The sequence below is a fragment of the Emys orbicularis genome, chromosome 4, assembly GCF_028017835.1.
Source record: "Emys orbicularis isolate rEmyOrb1 chromosome 4, rEmyOrb1.hap1, whole genome shotgun sequence".
NCBI lineage: Eukaryota > Metazoa > Chordata > Testudines > Emydidae > Emys > Emys orbicularis.
Window position 1 is genome coordinate 30,007,707 of NC_088686.1, and position 17,490 is coordinate 30,025,196.

The following is a 17,490-nucleotide window of genomic DNA, read 5'->3' on the forward strand; positions in this document are numbered from 1 at the left end:
CCTGAGTAATAGGATAACAATGGATTCTTTGCACTTACAAAATATCATTCATCAAAGATCTGAAAGAATTTTAATAATATGAAGAAAACCTCCCAATACCATTAAAAGGAAGATCATCATCCCCATTTTACAGACAGGTAAATCAAGGCAAAGAGAACTTTTGTAATTTACCCAAGATCAGAGAGAGATACAGTGAAAGAGCAAAGAATAAAATCCAGGAATCCTAATTACCACTCTCTTGCCCTAACAACTAACTGCTCTTAGAAAACCTCACTTCAAATGGCTGAAATATTAAGAGATAAAAGTGCAAGGACCATATTATGTCTGCCCATAGCAATGTGTCCCATGCTTAAATCCACCGGATAATCCATTATGAAATCATGTTATAAATGTTATTTTCTTGTAGAATACTATAAACATGTGAGGTCTAAAAACTTGCTGTGCACCTTTAAAAAGCAGTTACAGTTAGGTTTTTAATCTGGAGATAAAGATAATGTGAGATGCATACCATATAGTTACTCATTAAAGTGCATACTAAAGACAGAATAGATTAAAACCCCTATTTAAATTGTCATCTTCCTTTTCTCTGTTATGTATTTATTTAGCACAGACTGTGCTTGATCTAGTCCAAAAAAAAATCTCAACCAAAACCACAAAAAACAGACATCCCTGCCTTGAAGATTTTATAATCTAAATAACTCTTCCAGCTCCTGATATGGTAGGGAGCTGCATTCCCTAATCCAAAACGAGCTATTTAATAAAGTTACAGAAAAGGTATTACTATTTATGATTATTAATAGAAACATTCATATATTTCCCATATTGTGGCACTTCTGCCTCTCTTGGAGGGATGGATGTTTGCTTTAGTTAGCTGAAGACACACCAGGAGATATGTTCTTTTTTCATAAACCAGATTCCTAGAACTCTTTCTATGTAAATCCTCAAGATTTAAATATCTGAAGTATTTTTTATATTTTTTTCCTATCTTGACAAGGTGGGTTTTTAAGATGCACCTACAGAGTTCTCTTTTTTTTTCCTGAAAAAGAATCTGAGCTGGAGTTATTTCTCACCAAGTTAAATCCACAAAAGAAAACTTTCCAATATCCCAGAGCTATTGTTGGTAAAGGTGTATCATCTATGGCTACTTGAAGATTTTCCTTTGGAAAAAAACATGGCTGTTTCTCAGTAAATATTCAGGTGACATATAGAATGATTAGATCTAAAGCCACTAGCCAGAGTGGTTATAAGTCACCTGTTTTCTGAACTTGTCCTGTCCCAAGGAGACACAACAAGTATTACATTACCATTGGTCCAAGCACACCCAGGCCAGACAACTGTGGTCAACTAACACTAACTGTCTCTCTTTCCAACATGAAAGGAACAAAACAGTAATTTGAACTTGCACTAGAAGTGAGTACTCACTACATTTGCAGCTGCTATAGTTTCCCCCACAAAAAATAAATAAATTAGTGCATCTCTAGTAAAAAAAACCAACAAAAATACCCAAAAACCTTTATGACATGCTTCTGAGTAAAGAGGAACTGGGAAATAGTCTGGGAAGCATATCCATTCTGAGATGGGTGGCTTGCCTCCAAAAGTCAAAGAGAAACAGGCTTCACTGAAAGAAAACTGGCTACAGAGACCAATTTCCAAAACGAGAACAAGTGGTCTACCTAAACTAGCAGATCCATGAGAGTGGGGCAGAGAAGAAGGAAGAAGACAGAAGACAGAAGGATGGATAAATAACTCCTCTCCTTCCCCATCCCCATCCCTCCCAAAAAAAACAATCAGATGGGAAAGGAGAGAATGAGATTACAGCCCTCTGAGGGTGCAGTCAATGCTCCCTAGTTTTTGCAAGTTATTTAGATTCCATAGTAATGGGCACCTAAGAATACATAACTCAAAGAAAAGAAAGTGAAAGAAAAGGTCTGCACAAGTGCAAACACTTTCGTAGCTAAACTAAGAACAAAACTGGAAGTTTCGTTACAAGATATCTAGTAACAGTCTTTATCCTCTGGACCCAGACCTCCTCTAAGTAGGTACAACTCCATTCATGTGAATTAGTTTGCATCAGGCTTGAATCTGATGTTCCATGCCCTCTAGCTAGAAAGAAGAGTAAAAGTTAGAGATGAACAAAGAGCATTATACAATATTACTTTTTAATTTTAGTATTAAATCCACACTGTACCATGTTCCTATGATCACTCACAGTGTGGCTTTCACAGATTCTAAGGTGAGAAGGGACCATTGTGATCATCTAGTCCAACCTCCTGTAGAGCACAGATCATATAACTTCCCCAAAATAATTCCTAGAGTATACCTTTTAGAAAAACATCCAATCTTGATTTAAAAATTGTCAGTAATGGAGAACCCATCATGATCTTTGTTAAATTGTTCCAATGGTTGATTACTCTCACCGTTAAAAACATACGCCTTATTTCCAGTCTGAATTTTATCTAGCTACAACTTCCAGCCATTGCATTGTTATACCTCTGTTTGCTAGACTGAAGAGCCCATTGTCAAATATATGTTTCCCATGTAGGTACTTATAGATTGTGATCAAGTTACCCCTTAACCTTCTCTTTGTTAAGCTAAGCAGATTGAGGTCCTTGAGTCTATCACCATAAGGCATATTTTCCAATCCTTTTGCAGTGATGTAATGACTAAGAAACAGTATTCATTGTCAAGTATCAGAGGGGTAGCCATGTTAGTCTGTATCCACAAAAACAACAAGGAGTCCGGTGGCACCTTAAAGACTAACAGATTTATTTGGGCATAAGCTTTTGCGGGTAAAAAACCACTTCTTCAGATACATGGAGTGATAATTACAGATACAAGCATAAATATACTGGCGCATGAAGAGAAGGGAGTTACCTTACAAGTGGAGAACCAGTGATGACAAGGCCAATTCAATCAGGGTGGATGTGGTCCAATCCCAATAATTGATGAGGAGGTGTCAATACCAAGAGAGGGAAAATTGCTTTTGTAGTGAGCCAGCCACTCCCAGTTCCTATTCAAGCCCAAATTAATGGTGTTAAGTTTGCAAATGAATTGTAGCTCTGCAGTTTCTCTTTAAAATCTGTTTATGACTTTTTTTGTTGCAGGATGGCTACTTTTAAATCTGTCATTGAATGTCCAGTGAGATTGAAGTGTTCTCCTACTGGCTTTTGTATGTTACCATTCCTGATGTCTGATTTGTGTCCATTTATTCTTTTATGTAGAGACTGTCCGGTTTGGCCAATGTACATGGCAGAGGGGCATTGCTGGCACATGATGTGTCACAGATGTTATATGCATTGGTTTTACTTATCTGTGTCCTGTCATAATGTAATAACAAATATTTACATTATAAATACCCCTGTAACTAAATACCATCAGACATCAAAGAAGCCTTGAGGAATGTTAATGAAGGACTTTTTCTGATAAAGTGCTAATTCCAAAGCAAATGGCCATTACTCACAAAGTGCACTCCTCGCTCACCATTATCAAAGGAAAAGCCCATGTGGCTAGAGAAAGATTGTCAGCTTGTTTTCTGTGAGAAGAAGCTATAAGAAGGGATTCAAAGAAAGATCCTTTATCTCTGAACTGTTTGGACTCTTACAGGGAAGTGTACCAGATGCAAAGCGGAGATCCCCAGAGACAATCTGGGTACCCTGTAAAGACTTTGGGGAAGCTGGCAGTTTATTACAACTCTGCCATCATTTGGAATTACAAACTGTGATTCACCTGTACATATATTTTACCTGCTTTAACCTCTCAATCGCTCTCATTTCCTTCTCTTAGCTAATAAATCTTTAGTTAGTTTACTAGTGTTGTCTGGTGTAAGATCTGGAGTACCAATTGATATGGGGTAAGTGACTGGTCTCTCGGGACTGGGAGAAACATGATGTGGTGTAATTTTTGGCTTAAGTTGTTTTATCACAAAGTCCAGTTTCTCTGGATGGCAAGATAGGATGGACAGTCTAAGGGGACTGTCTGTGACTCCATGGTAAGAATGGTATAGTGATCCAGGAGTTCATATTTGGTACTGGCTTGGTGAAATCTAATGATAGAACACATCACCAGTTTTGGGTATGTGCTCTGTTTCTGAAAGTCTGCCCTGAGGTAGGAACTCACAATTGTGAGCCACTCCAATTAGTGTAACAATATTAACTGTTGTTAATCACCAAATGTTTAGACCTGTATGTGAGGACAGCACAGAGGGGCCAAACATGAAAGGAGACAGGGACTAAACACTAGTAAACAGAGAATAGTGAGATTTACTTTTATTTAAGATTCCTTCATTAATTGGCCTTTCTTAAGACAGTTCTTTAAATAGCTTCTTCTAAAGTAAATGATTGATTTTTTTTTTCTATTTCATACAATTTAGTTAAGATTGCTTACCTTGCCCACCCATAAACTCTCTGGTTATTAATAATTAACCAACATGATCTACATGTCCTTAAACAATTATTTTGCTTACCCAAAAATAACCTTATTATCTATGAAATACTAAGACTGGACTCTCAATAATTTTGGGAAATAAGACCTTGGTTTCGATTTACCAAGAAAGAAGTGCCCCACCAAAAGCAGGCCCACTCTCAAAGGTGTAATCCACGTGAAAAGCTCTCCTCAGAGAAGCACAGAAAAGAGATTGTAACTGAAGTAACTAGTCATTTGTGTTCTGTTATTTATGTTGTTTAATGTTTATTTTTCTTTCTTTAATATAATATTAATAAAATAGCCAAAACGGTGATTATTTTATTTGCTTTCAATCACAGTATCCCCTAAACACTGAGGATGGGGTGGAGATTAAAGATTATCTAGGCATGGCCCAACACCTAAGCAAATACTTTCCCTCAGTTTTTAATGAGGCTAATGAAGAGCTTGGGGTAGTGGCAGGGTGGCTAATGGTAACAAGGATATGGAGATAAAAATTACCACATCCGAGATGAAAGTCAAACTCAAACAGTTTAATGGGACTAAATCAGGGGGCCTGGATAATCTCCATCCAAGAATATTAAAGGAACTGGCACATGAAATTGGAAGCCCAATAGCAAGGATTTTTAAGGAATCTATAAACTCGGGGGTTGTACCCTATGACTGAAGAATTGCCAATATAGTTCCTATGCTTAAGAAAGGGAAACAAAGTGATCCAGGAAACTACAGGCCTGTTAGTTTGACCTCTGTTGTATGAAAGGTCTTGGAACAAATTTTGAAAGAGAAAGTAGTGAACAGTAATCGAGATAAAATACAACATGGTTTTACAAAAGATAGATCACACCAGACCAACCTGATTTCCTTCTTTGAGAAGATAACTGATTTTTTAGACAAAGGAAATGCAGTAGATCTAATCTACCTGGATTTCAGTAAGGTATTTGATACAGTTCCACATGGGAAATTATTAAATTGGAAAAGATGGGGATTAATATGAGAATTGAAAGGTAGATAAGGAATTAGTTAAAGGGGAGACTACAATGGGTCATACTGAAAGGTAAACTGTCAGGTTGGAGAGAAGTTACTATTGGAATTCCTCAAGAACCATTCTTGGGACCAATCTTATTTAACATTGTCATTAATAACCTTGGCACAAAAAGTGTGAGTGTGTTAATAAAATTTGTGGATGACACAAAGTTGAGAGGTATAGCCAATAAGGAGGAGAACCAGAATATCATACAAGAAGAACTGGATGACCTTGTAAACTGGAGAAATAGAAATGGGATGAAATTTAATAGTACAAAGTGCAAGGTCATGCATTTAGGAACTTATCAGTTGGAAGCAACAGGAGAGGAGAAAGACCTGGGTGTATTGGTTGATCACAGGATGACTATGATCCGTCAATGTGATCTGTGAAAAAGCCTAATGCTGTCCTAGGATGCATCAGGCAAGGTATTTCAGTAGAGACAGGGAAGTGCTAGTAACCTTATACAAGGCACTAGTGAGACCTTATCTGGAATACCGTGTACAATTCTGGTCTCCCATGTTTAAGAAAGATTAATTCAAAGTGGAAAAGGTGTGGAGAAGGGCTACTAGGATGATCCAAGGAATGGAAAAACTAACTTATGAGAGGAGACTCAAAGAACTTGGCTTGTTTAGCCTAACCAAAAGAAGGATGAGGTGAAATATGATTGCTCTCTATAAATACATAAGAGGGATAAATACCAGGGACGGAGTGTGAGACACTACACCCCATATTCTTCATAGAGATATGGTTATGATATGATTATGGCATAACTAAGATGTATTTTATGCAAGATGGGTCATATCAGATATCATTGGAAAGGATAGAATTTACTGAATATGATTAACCTATTTGTATGCATGTATTATTTTTGTACCTCAAGTTAGGAATACTGTCTATGCATCTATTACAAATGTGTTTACACCAAGGGAACGCGCACTAGACAGAATGAAATTAGTCTGCATAGCCGGTTGGTGTAGTAAGATGAGACCCTGAAACATAACCTCTTGTGTCAGAGGCCCAGTCTGGCAGAGGCAGGCCCCACTCACAGAAGTTGGCAAGAAGAGGGCTGCTAGAAGCAGGTGCATCTTAAAGACAGGGTCAAAAGGACAGCATGATGGATAGATCTGTTTGAAACAACATGATCAAAGGAGGAGACAGCCCCCAATGAGTCAAGGGGCTGTACTTCAATACGTCAGTAGGGATGAGTAATCTGTCCTGTAACTGTATAAAAGTAGGTCCCAGAGTGCGCATCTTTGTCTGGCCTAGGGAGCAGTGGAAAGTCCCGCCACTGACTGAGCCGGTCCATTGCCAGGGGGCACAAATTCGTAGTATGTCTTGTAGAGTCTACGGGAAACTATTACTGTGCTTCGTTTGACAATAAACCTGGCTCGGGTTCCTTCGTACCTTACTAGAGTCTGTGGTCTTTGGGGGTTCTCTCGGAGTTTGCTATGTCAGCTATCTGCGCAGAGCCGGGGCAGCATACAGAGGGAACACGCACGCAGCCGACTGTTATCATCATTGAACGAGAGCAGAGCACCACACCAGCAGCTACTGACAACAGTTGGGAAGGGCCATTAGGGAAAACAATAAGTAATTGAAGATGCTAATCTCCCACCAGGAAGTCTTCCTGGGGACGCTACAAACAGCCTCTGAGTTATGGCTGCAGGGACATGTGACCAAGTCACCTGGTACTGGACTCCATGATAATATTAGTATTTTTCCACTGACTGGGGGTGGAAATAACACTGGGAGACAAAGGATTCCTGCCATATGTAAAAACTATTTAAGGCAGGGGATTGACATCATCGTGGTTCATTCTTCATTGACTCACCACCCAAGAAAGAGGACTGAGGGAAACACCTGAGAAGAAAAAGACTGGACTAGGGGAAAACTGCTGAGCCCAGGCGAGAGAGTTGTCTCGCCTGTGAAAGGAATATCTGGAGTTTTAAGCTGCAAGCCAGTGCAGCTCGGCTTCAAGGATCTCTGCAATCTACCTAAAACAACAGTTAGGGTGAGAATTTGCTACTTATAACCTGTTTCTTTAGTATACTAAGCTTAGATTGCATGTTTGTTTTATTTGCTAGGTAATCTGCTTTGATCTGTTTGCTGTCCCTTACAATCACTTAAAAACTATCTCTTGTAGTTAATAAACTTGTTTTGTTTTTTCTAAAACCAATGTGTGTGGAAATCATAAATTGGGGCAGAAAGCTGTGTATATCCCTCTCCACATTGAGGGAAGGGGGCGAATTTCATGAGCTTATGCTGTACAGTTCTCTGTGTAATGCAAGACAGTACAACTTTGGGTTTACCCTCTAGAGGGGTGTGTGCACTTGAGTACTAGGCAATTCCTTAGCTGAGTTGTCCCATGCAGAGCTGATCTCGGCATCTGTGTGTATAGCTGTAGCTGGATGTGTCCCTACCTGTATGTGTGCTGGTAAAGTGCAGTCTGAAGCCTGGAAAAGGCCTTGACAAGCTGCATAGCAGTGCAGTGTAAAGGGAACCCAGGCTGGTGGGTCAGGCGGGCTCAGTGGTACCCCAGTTCCAAGTGGCACCCTGGGGGGGGGGAGGGAGAAACCCATCACAGAGAGGAGTTATTTAAGTTAAGCACTAATGTATAAATAAGATGGCTATAAACTGGCCATCAACAACTTCAGGCTTGAAATTAAGGGAAAGTTTCTAACTATCAGAGGAGTGAAGTTCTGCAACAGCCTTCCAAGGGAAGCTGTGGGGGCAAAAAACCTAACTAGCTTCAAGACTGAGCTTGATTAGTTTATGGAGGGAACGGTATGAAGGGACTGCCTACGACGGCACGTGGCCCATCAGCATCTGCCAGTAGCAAAAATCCCCAGTGGCTGGAGACGGGACACTAGATGGGGAGGCTCTGAGTTACTACAGAAAATTCTTTGCCAGTTATCTGCCTGGTGGGTCATGCCCACATGCTCAGGGTCTGATTCCCATATTTGGGATCGGGAAGGAATTGCCCCCAGATCAGATTGGCAGAGACCCTAGAGGGTTTTCACCTTCCTTTGCAGCATGGGGCACAGGTCACTTGCAGGTTTAAACTAGTGTAAATGGTGAATTCTCTGTAACTTGAAGTCTCTATTTTGAGGACTTCAGTAACTCAGCCAGACGTTAGGAGTCTATTTCAGGAGTGGGTGAGTGAGGTTCTGTGGCCAGCAATGTGCAAGAGGTCAGACTAGATGATCATGATGGTTCCTTATGACCTTAAAGTCTATGAGTCTAAGATATGTAAAAGACCCCCTGTGATTAGAAGAATGGGAGTAACATCCCTAAATGGTCAGTAAGAGAGACAATTAGGCTAGGTCTACACTACGGGGGGGGGGGGGGGGGTCGTCGACCTAAGATATGCAACTTCAGCTACACAAATAGCGTAGCTGAAGTTGCATATTTTAGGTCGACTTACCTGGCTGTGAGGACGGCGGCGAGTTGACCGCTGCCACTCCCCCGTTGACTCCGCTTCCGCCTCTCGCTGCGGTGGAGTTCTGGAGTCGACGGCAGAGCGATCGGGGATCGATTTTATCGCGTCTACACTAGACGCAATAAATCGATCCCCGATAGATAGATTGCTACCCGCCGATCCAGCGGGTAGTGAAGACGTGCCCTTACTAAGAGCTGGCCTATCATTTCTTGTTTCTCTAGACTAAATATTTTTAGTATTTGGGGAGGAGATAAAATTACTTGACATTCAACACAATTTAAATTACTCTTTGTACCCCACAGCTAGCATTCAATGGCAAATAAAGGTGTGTTCTTAAAATGATCTTCTTATGGAAGATACAGCAGAGTTAGTTACAGCGAGAGCAGTGATTTCATAAACTCTGGTGGACATGACAGCCATGAGAAAGCAAGTTTTAATAAATTGAGACATTTGGCTCAGTAGTCCCATCTTTCCAAAGACTGGTAAGGCTAAGTACTGAAGAACATAAGCTAGGTCTCAGACTGGCAAGTTCTATCCAAAGGCTGATATGGAAAAGCGAGTATGTTTTGAAAGAGCTCTGAAATCTAAATTTAGAATACCACTAAAATGTTAACTTTGGGAAATAACATCGCAGAGTTTTACACATTTCTAGTGATCTTATCACAGTGGTATCTAGATGCCAAGTTCTTTTTCTACCTTCCATTCAATATGGTATTTGTACAAGTCTTCCTCTGAGGGAATAACCATATCTTTGGCTAAAGATGTCACTGCAGCATTAATTTTTTTATTAGAAGCTCTTTTATTTCTCAAGCCTGGGAAGCTTCTGTCTCTCAAGGGGGATAGTGGCGTACAGAACAGCTGCTGCCCCATCTTCCCCACTCCATCTCACCAGTTCCTGATTGTACAGAAGGCCATCCAATGTCTGTGAGAGCAGGGAGAGTCTGCAACAGTTTTACCTCTTCCCTATCCTCAGGGTTAAGAGGCTTCTCAGGAGCACGGTGCTACCCTCCACTCTGTATAGCTGAGTCACTCTCAACTACCTTTCAAAGTTCAGATATGACAAATATTTAATTACCTTTGACTTTTTACAGACTCGTTTGTTGCATTTAAAATATTTTAAAGTAGTCAATATAAGCAAAGATAATATTTTCACAGAACTGAATTTAAAAAAAGCTACTTAGCACTAACTCAGAAAAAAGTTCTCTTTTTGGATTTTTTGCTTCACTAACTTCTTATCAGTGAATTTATTTGCATAACAGAAACAATGTCAGACAACTAATTTATGCAAATAAATGGGTCAATAACTCAACTTCAATATAATTTAAATTGCAGTTTACAAAATAAGAACAAAAAGCTGTTAGGCTACAATCACAAGCATGCCTAAGAACATAAAGGAAGAGTGAAGAGAAAGAAAGTCTTGTTTGTAATGTTAATATTTGCAGCTTAATGATGCAGATAACAGAATATTTTGCTACACTGCTGAATCCAACAATTGGATATTTCAAAATCCTGTGTAGGCACCATGGCCACAAAATGTGAAGTCCTATGTTTTGAAGCAGTTTTACCAGTTCTCATAACCTCAAATACTGCAAGACTTGCAATGAAATTATCTTAAAATCTTCAGCTACTGGAGCTGTACACTTAAATGAAAATCTCAGCTCTCATCTACAACAAAAAGTAAAGTGCTAGCCCTCACAGTTGCAGAGGAGCCCTAAAAGCTGAAAAGTCAGAAGGCAAAGAAAAAACCCAAGATTTATTATTAGTAAAATCTCATGATTTTTGAATTGCTTGATGTTAGCAACAATGTAAATTTATAAAAGTTCACTAAAATTTGCAAATACACCAGTTGATCTAAGATGTCTGTGATAAGGTAGTGTTTCTGCAGCAGTTATTGTGCTTATATAAACATGCTAAGGTTCTAAGAGTTGCATTCTTTCATATCTATAGCAGGTTTTACTTAGTCTACAATAGTCTTCTGTGTTAAATGCTTTGCTAAAATATAGTGATTTTTTTAAAACTGTGAGACAAGATGCCTCCTACTACAAAGCATGTTCCCAAAAGGGTGAATAATTGAACCTTCTAACTTGATAACATATTATTCCTCTGTCGTTTTCAATACAACAGAAATGGCAAGTCCTGGAAGCTTTCAAAAATAAGCAAGCATAAAGAAACAAACCAGAGTAGCTGAATACAATACTCTACATGCAGTAAAGTAAGACCACTAGGGAAATTTATCACAGAAGGCTTCAGAAAATAATCACAGAACAGTGTGCATGCCAGTGATAGATACTATCCCAATACCAAATCAATATATCTTTGCAACAAACAATATGTACCTTTTAACAGTCATAATCCATCACTGCATATCATGCTGACCAATACAGTCTCATTGTTTAGCTGGGCTCTCTTGTCTGTCTATGTCCATCTGTTGTCTCTTGTATCAAACTTAGATTGTAAGCTCCTTAGGGCAGGGACAGTCTAGCTGGGAGCTCAAGGGCCGTGCAGGACGGTCCCATGGGCCGGATGTGGCCGGCGGGCAGTAGTTTGCCCATGGCTGCACTAGACCATGCTGCCTTTCAATTATTGCTCTAAAAATACAAGTAACACCAGTTATTCAAACCCAGTTCTCCAAAACACTGATTATCTGAAATTATAAAACATCCCCTTAACACCAGAATTTCATTCTTCAAAATTTGACTGTTCTCAAAAGTCACTTGGGTAAGGGAGGATTTACCTGCAACCTTTGTAGAAACAATGTAGACAAGACAATCAAAGTTACAAAAAAAAAAACAGTATTGTTGAGTCAACAAAACAAAAATCTGTTCACAGGCAGTGATCAAACTATACTTAAAATAAAACAACATCCTCATGAAAGTAATACCTCACCAAAAGCAGATCAGTGTTTTTTTGAATTGCAGTAGCACCTAGAGGCTCCAATCAAGGATTGGGGCTCCAGTATATTATGCACTACACACACACACACACACACACACACACACACACACACACACACAATCAGTGCTTAAAGCAACCTGAAAAAAAGTGTGTGGAGTGTCTCATTACCCACACATCTACCCATGCTCCCTGCCTAGCAATTGCACCCCAAAAATCAATCCTGCCCTTTACAGTCCATCATCAGTTCTGCACTTCAAACCCATATTAATGTTACTCCTATCAGTTCTGCCTAAAATATGAAGGGAGCAAGTATAACAAGACCTGAAAAATAGGCACTGACTGATGAGACTGATAAGAAAGCTGAGGAATTAAGACATCATCATAGAGTATGCGGGGAAATTCAATAGCAGAAAATAAAGTAATTCATGCATCAAAAATCTCAGACAACTAAAATGTTACTACTGTTCTCCACAAGAAAGGTGACATCTAACTGCAGACTAGTGATTCAGTAGCAAATGACTTGAGAAAAATAACTGAGCACAACAAAACTTACATTAGCATGTAGGAAATAATATAAAAAAATATTGTTTGTTTTGTTTTAAGAGACTAATGTATGTTGTAATGTGAGGATTCAGACAGGACTCTCGCTTTCAGGTGCTTTTTATTATTATCAAATATTTATATTATTGTAGCCATCTAAATGCCTTAGGCAGGATTGGAGCCCTATTGTGCTAGGTGTTGTACAAACAAGAACTACTCACTTTAGTAAAGTTAAGCATCCATGCATGTGTTTGCTGGATCAGGGCCCTAAGAAGATAAGTTGACAATAGGAAAGATAGAGCAAGAGGGATACAATCATAATATAAAATATACTTTTACATATATACACACATAAAAATGGAATTTCTTAAATTATTATAAACAGACAAAGCATCAACTATCTCCATCTAGAACTCAACCCAGTCCTCACTAAATTGATTAATTTTTCATAGGTATCAGTGCCTATGCGCAAGGACCAGCACAGAAGAAGGTACACAGACCTTGGGGTGAGAAGCTGACATCACTGGCAAAGAGGAATAGGTGGGGACGGGGGGGACGGGGGGGACGGGGGAAGAGACAATGTGATATAATAGATAAGAATATTGGAGACAAAAATACATCATTGTGTGATATAGAGAGGATGCCACTTCTGCTACAGGCTGGGTGCCATTCCAGCTCTTTTCCCCCACACTTATAGCCCACCCAGCATGAGAGGGGAAATTTCCTCCATAGTATCAAATGACAAAAGCTTCCACTGGATAAACATATATACCCCGCACAGTTTTATTACAATGAGAAACCATTTCATAAAAAAGCTTATCAAGTATAGATAAAAGTTACTTTCAACAATATAAGGACTACAATTAGATAGACATACAAACATCTTTTCAAGGCAAAAAAGTATGTCCCTGGAACAGCTGTGCAGGTCACAGAGAAAGGAGAAAAGAAAGTCAAGAAGAGTCCAAGGCCAGGTTGAAAAGCAACTAGTAAAATGAAAGATATGAAAATGAGCCTTTTTCTTACCCTTTAGCCAGACAGTGTTCCAATAATGACATATTGTTGGAAACATGATCTTTAATCATGAAAGGAAGAAAAAATTTTGCCATCATGCAGAAAAGAAACTACTGATTGTTATGAGATAATGACCTAAAACACTGTATAACTACAAACTAGAGCTCTGATCCCTATTCTCTTGTACTTCCATTGGAATCAATAGGACTACTCACATAATTGCATTAGTAAACGTTGCAAGATCAGACCTTTAATAATTAGAACATTCAAAATTAAAAAAATAAGCCATAGCTAAAATTTATTACCAAAAGTACAGCAGATGGCCAAAAATGCAGGCCTAACAATACTGCCAAGCAGACCAGACCAAAAAAAAAATAATTAGGGAACTGAAAAACATACTGAAAATTTTGAAGACAAGCATGGATTCAGAGAGCACTAAAGACAGCGGATAGATAAATTGGGAGGAAGCTAGCAGCTGGCTCTCCAATTACTGAGTATTGTATAAAAGTATATATTCAAATCAAAATCCTTCAGAACACTTATCCCCTCAAAGTTGACATCTGCAGTAGAGTCAAAAGAGATCTGGGTTTGAAACAATTATAATTTAAAACAATTAAGCAACAGTAACTAGACACTTTAGGGAACTGGAAGAGGAGGGTAAAATGAGAAACAAGAGCATAGTTAAATATTAAAATAATCTGTTACACAGTATTTTCTTAGGACTGTGAGACTGATCTCTCAAACAGTACCCCTTTTTATACTGCCAAGAAGCATGCAATAAACTCAAACAGCTCTGTTCCATGTCTGCATAATCATTGCTCTTGCTATAGAGTGAATATGAAGTTAGTCGCTGAAGGCTCTCTTTAATACCAACACTCAGAAAAAAAAATATGAAGTACAACTCATTAATGGAGAGGGCCATCTCAGGAACTTACTCAGCAAATAAACACTTGTAGGTCTATAGGGGTATACTATCCAATGCCAGTTTGTGTAAGTTTAACAAAATGATAGGGTAACACACCTATTTTATCTTGCCTCTATTTGTAATCATCCAAACAGTAAGAAGAATAAAACCAAGAAACATTAGAGACAGAAAACACAAGGTAACAGAAATAGGGGACTAAAATAAAAACTGGATGTTGTCAATATGGACAGCAACATTTCACAACAATATTTTAGGTCATACCTGAGTAGATATACAGCCCTTTCAATATCGTTGAGTTCTTCATCAACTGTCAATCTCTCTATTTCTTCTGGTGTCTATCAAGTATGAAATACAAAATATGATTTTAAAATACCTTACTATTTCCCTGTTTTAGTTGTCTTATAACAACCCTTTCTCCCAACCTCCAGAGATAATTACATGGTTAATAGGAATTTAACCCTTAAAATCTCAAATAAGGCTTAAAATACAGTCAGATAAATCTTTAGCCAGAAATATGTTAGTGACTCTAATAAGATTCTGTTCTAACAGTTATTCTTATAATATATATTTCATGCATATTTATAATTAACATAGACATATGAAAGTTACTGTAAACACCAACTACCTTTTCTCTATTTTTTCTTACTTACATTTTTGTTTATACCTAGAAACATTAAGGCTTTACTAAACAGAATTCAAGGATGTTAATTTCACCACAATTGAAAACAATTTTTAAAAATAAGGTGCTGCCTGAGCAGCCAGCTACGCACAAATACAAGCCTGAAATAATTCCAGCTGGATTTTAAAGCATCATTCTGGTTTTAAAGTATATACCTTTAAACTCCTGCGCACCGGCCTTTCTATAATAGTAAGTTCCTGCAGGTCTTCTATGTACCCAAATAAATTGTTCTGACTAAAATCCATTTTGGAGGAGATGATTAAAGGATGCACGTAATAACTACAGCCCTTGGCAAACCATGATCCATCCAAGCCTCACATTGCATTCAGTAGGAGAGGAGTCCACGCAACACCCCCTTCCACCGATGCACTTGAGTGTCGAGCAGTGACTGCCTCTTCCTCATAGGAAGCTGCTGAGCCCACACCACCCAGGAGGGGCCTCAGCAAACACAATGCGGCACCAGCACAACCTACTGCTGCTTCTCTGTGAGCATCACTCCACTCTCAACACAACCTCCTGGAAGGAAACTTTCTCCAGCTGCTTTACTTCCCTTAGTCTCTCCAGCGTCTGCAGGGAGCGGCAGGCACCAGCATATTCCCACCCTTTGCTCCGCGTGCCCTGCTGTAGGTTGAAGGGGGGCGGTTGCTTCGACTTTCTCCTCCACGCAGAAGCGATGCTCTTGTCTTCAGGCTGGGGGGAGGCGGAGGAGGAGGCAAGCTATGCCGGGGGCGGCGGCCCCTCTCCTCCGGTAGGCAGCAGCCCGTGGGTGTCGCCCCCTCAAGGGATCGGGTTGAAGGGCGCAGTTGTTTGTGGAGCCTCCACGTAAAGGGGGCAGATGGGGGCAAGTCCCCGAAACGGGGCAGGTTGGGGGGCAGTTGGTCCTTCTGCCGCAGGCTCCCCAAGAGCGGTGGATGGGGAGCAGCTCCTCCAAGAGGAGGTGTTGGCGGGCGCGGTTAGGCCCCGCTCCCCTTGCGCATCCCCGGAGCCCCGGGTCGTTATCCGCCAGGGTAGGTCATCAGTGAGGGGGGTGCGGTGCCATCGCCCCGGGACGGCCCTCGGGCAGGACAGTGGCTTTCCAGGCGCCGGGCTGCGCTCCCTTCTCCGGCGAGGCCCCCGCGAAGCGCAGAGCCGCCGCTCAACGACCGAGAGCAGGGCAGGAGCCGCCCCCAGCACCGCGGAGCTGGTCGCCGGGGCAACGCGCCGCTACAGCAGCCTTCGCGGGGCAAAAGAGTTGCCCGAGCACAGCAATATCCAAACGCGCTGGGGGATACGGGGAGGGGCGCCGGCGGCACCACCCCGCCGCAGGTCACCCCGGAATGGCAGGGCTCGATCTCCAGGAGAGAGGCGACCCCCGCCGGCCAGGAGCGGGGCTCCCGCTTGTCTTACACAGCCCCGTGTCAAGGCTCTCCTCACACCCGATGGCAGGGCTCTCGTCTATCTCACACCCACCCACCCCCAGCCCTGTGTCAGGGCTCGCCTCCATATCACCCACACCCGATGACGGGGCTCTCCTCTATCGCACACCCACACACACCTGTGTCTGGGTTCTTCTCCCTCACGCACCCCAGTGTCAGAGCTCTCTCCGCCATCTCACATTCACACACGCACCGTGTCGGGGCTCTTTCCTCGTTCGGTCTCATCCTCCTTCCCCCCACACATTGTCTAAGTCGTCCCCCCCGTGCCCCCAAGGGAAATGTCAGAGCTCTTTCCTCTTCCCACCCCTACCTCTCTCTCTCTCTCTCTCTCTCACACACACACACACACACACAGTGTCAGGGCTCTCACCTCCATCACACACCTCAGAACCACACACAAATAACGTCAGAGCTCTCCACCATCACACACCCCTATTTCACGGCTCTCCTCCATGTCACACCCCCCTCATATCCAGTGTCAAAGCTCTCTTCTCCATCTCTCTTTCACATACACACACACAGTGTGAGAGCTCTCTCTTCAATCACACACACACACCAGTGTGAGGGCTCTCTTCCCACACACACACTTACACAACACACCAGGGCTCTCTCCTCCAACACATGCACACACATAGAGCATGAGGGCTGTCGTATATTATATTATATATTATAGATCACTCCACCACCAGCAATAGGACTCATGTCCCCAATGGCACAGCTCTGACCCATCATACCCCTCTTCCCACCAATGTCAGTACTCCTCCATCACACACCTAGTGTCCCATGCTCTGGGTGTCCCTAAATCTTGGACTGCCAGAAGCTGGGGCAGGACCATAGGGACTGGGTCACTCAATAAATTTCCCTGTTCTGTTCATTCCCTCTGAAACATCTAGCACCAGTCACTGTTGGAAGGCAGGATACTGAGCTAGCTAGGCCATTGGTCTGACCCAGTATGGCCATTCTTATGTTCAACGTCAGAGTGTTCCTCACAAGTAGGGCTCTGTGTCTGTCACAGAGGTCATGAAAATCACAGAATCCGTCACTTCCACGACCTCCGTGACTTCTGCAGGGTGTGTGGCTGACTCTGGGGCCAGCTGCTCAGGTGGCCCCTGGGACAGTCACACCAGCCACTGCTGGAGTGGC

General features: G+C 41.3%; 1 protein-coding gene across 1 annotated transcript in view; it reads right to left on the reverse strand.

Annotated features, from left to right (window-relative positions):
- The window catches only part of PPP4R4 (protein phosphatase 4 regulatory subunit 4), a 115,690-nt gene extending 100,492 nt beyond the window's left edge, over positions 1–15,198 (reverse strand). The window contains exons 1-2 of the mRNA XM_065403997.1: positions 15,088–15,198; positions 14,515–14,588 (exon numbers count right to left, since the gene is read on the reverse strand). Coding sequence (XP_065260069.1) covers positions 14,515–14,588; positions 15,088–15,177 — 164 coding nt within the window. The 5' untranslated portion in view covers positions 15,178–15,198. The remainder of the gene's footprint in view (positions 1–14,514; positions 14,589–15,087) is intronic.
- Between the last annotated feature and the right edge of the window lie 2,292 nt (positions 15,199–17,490).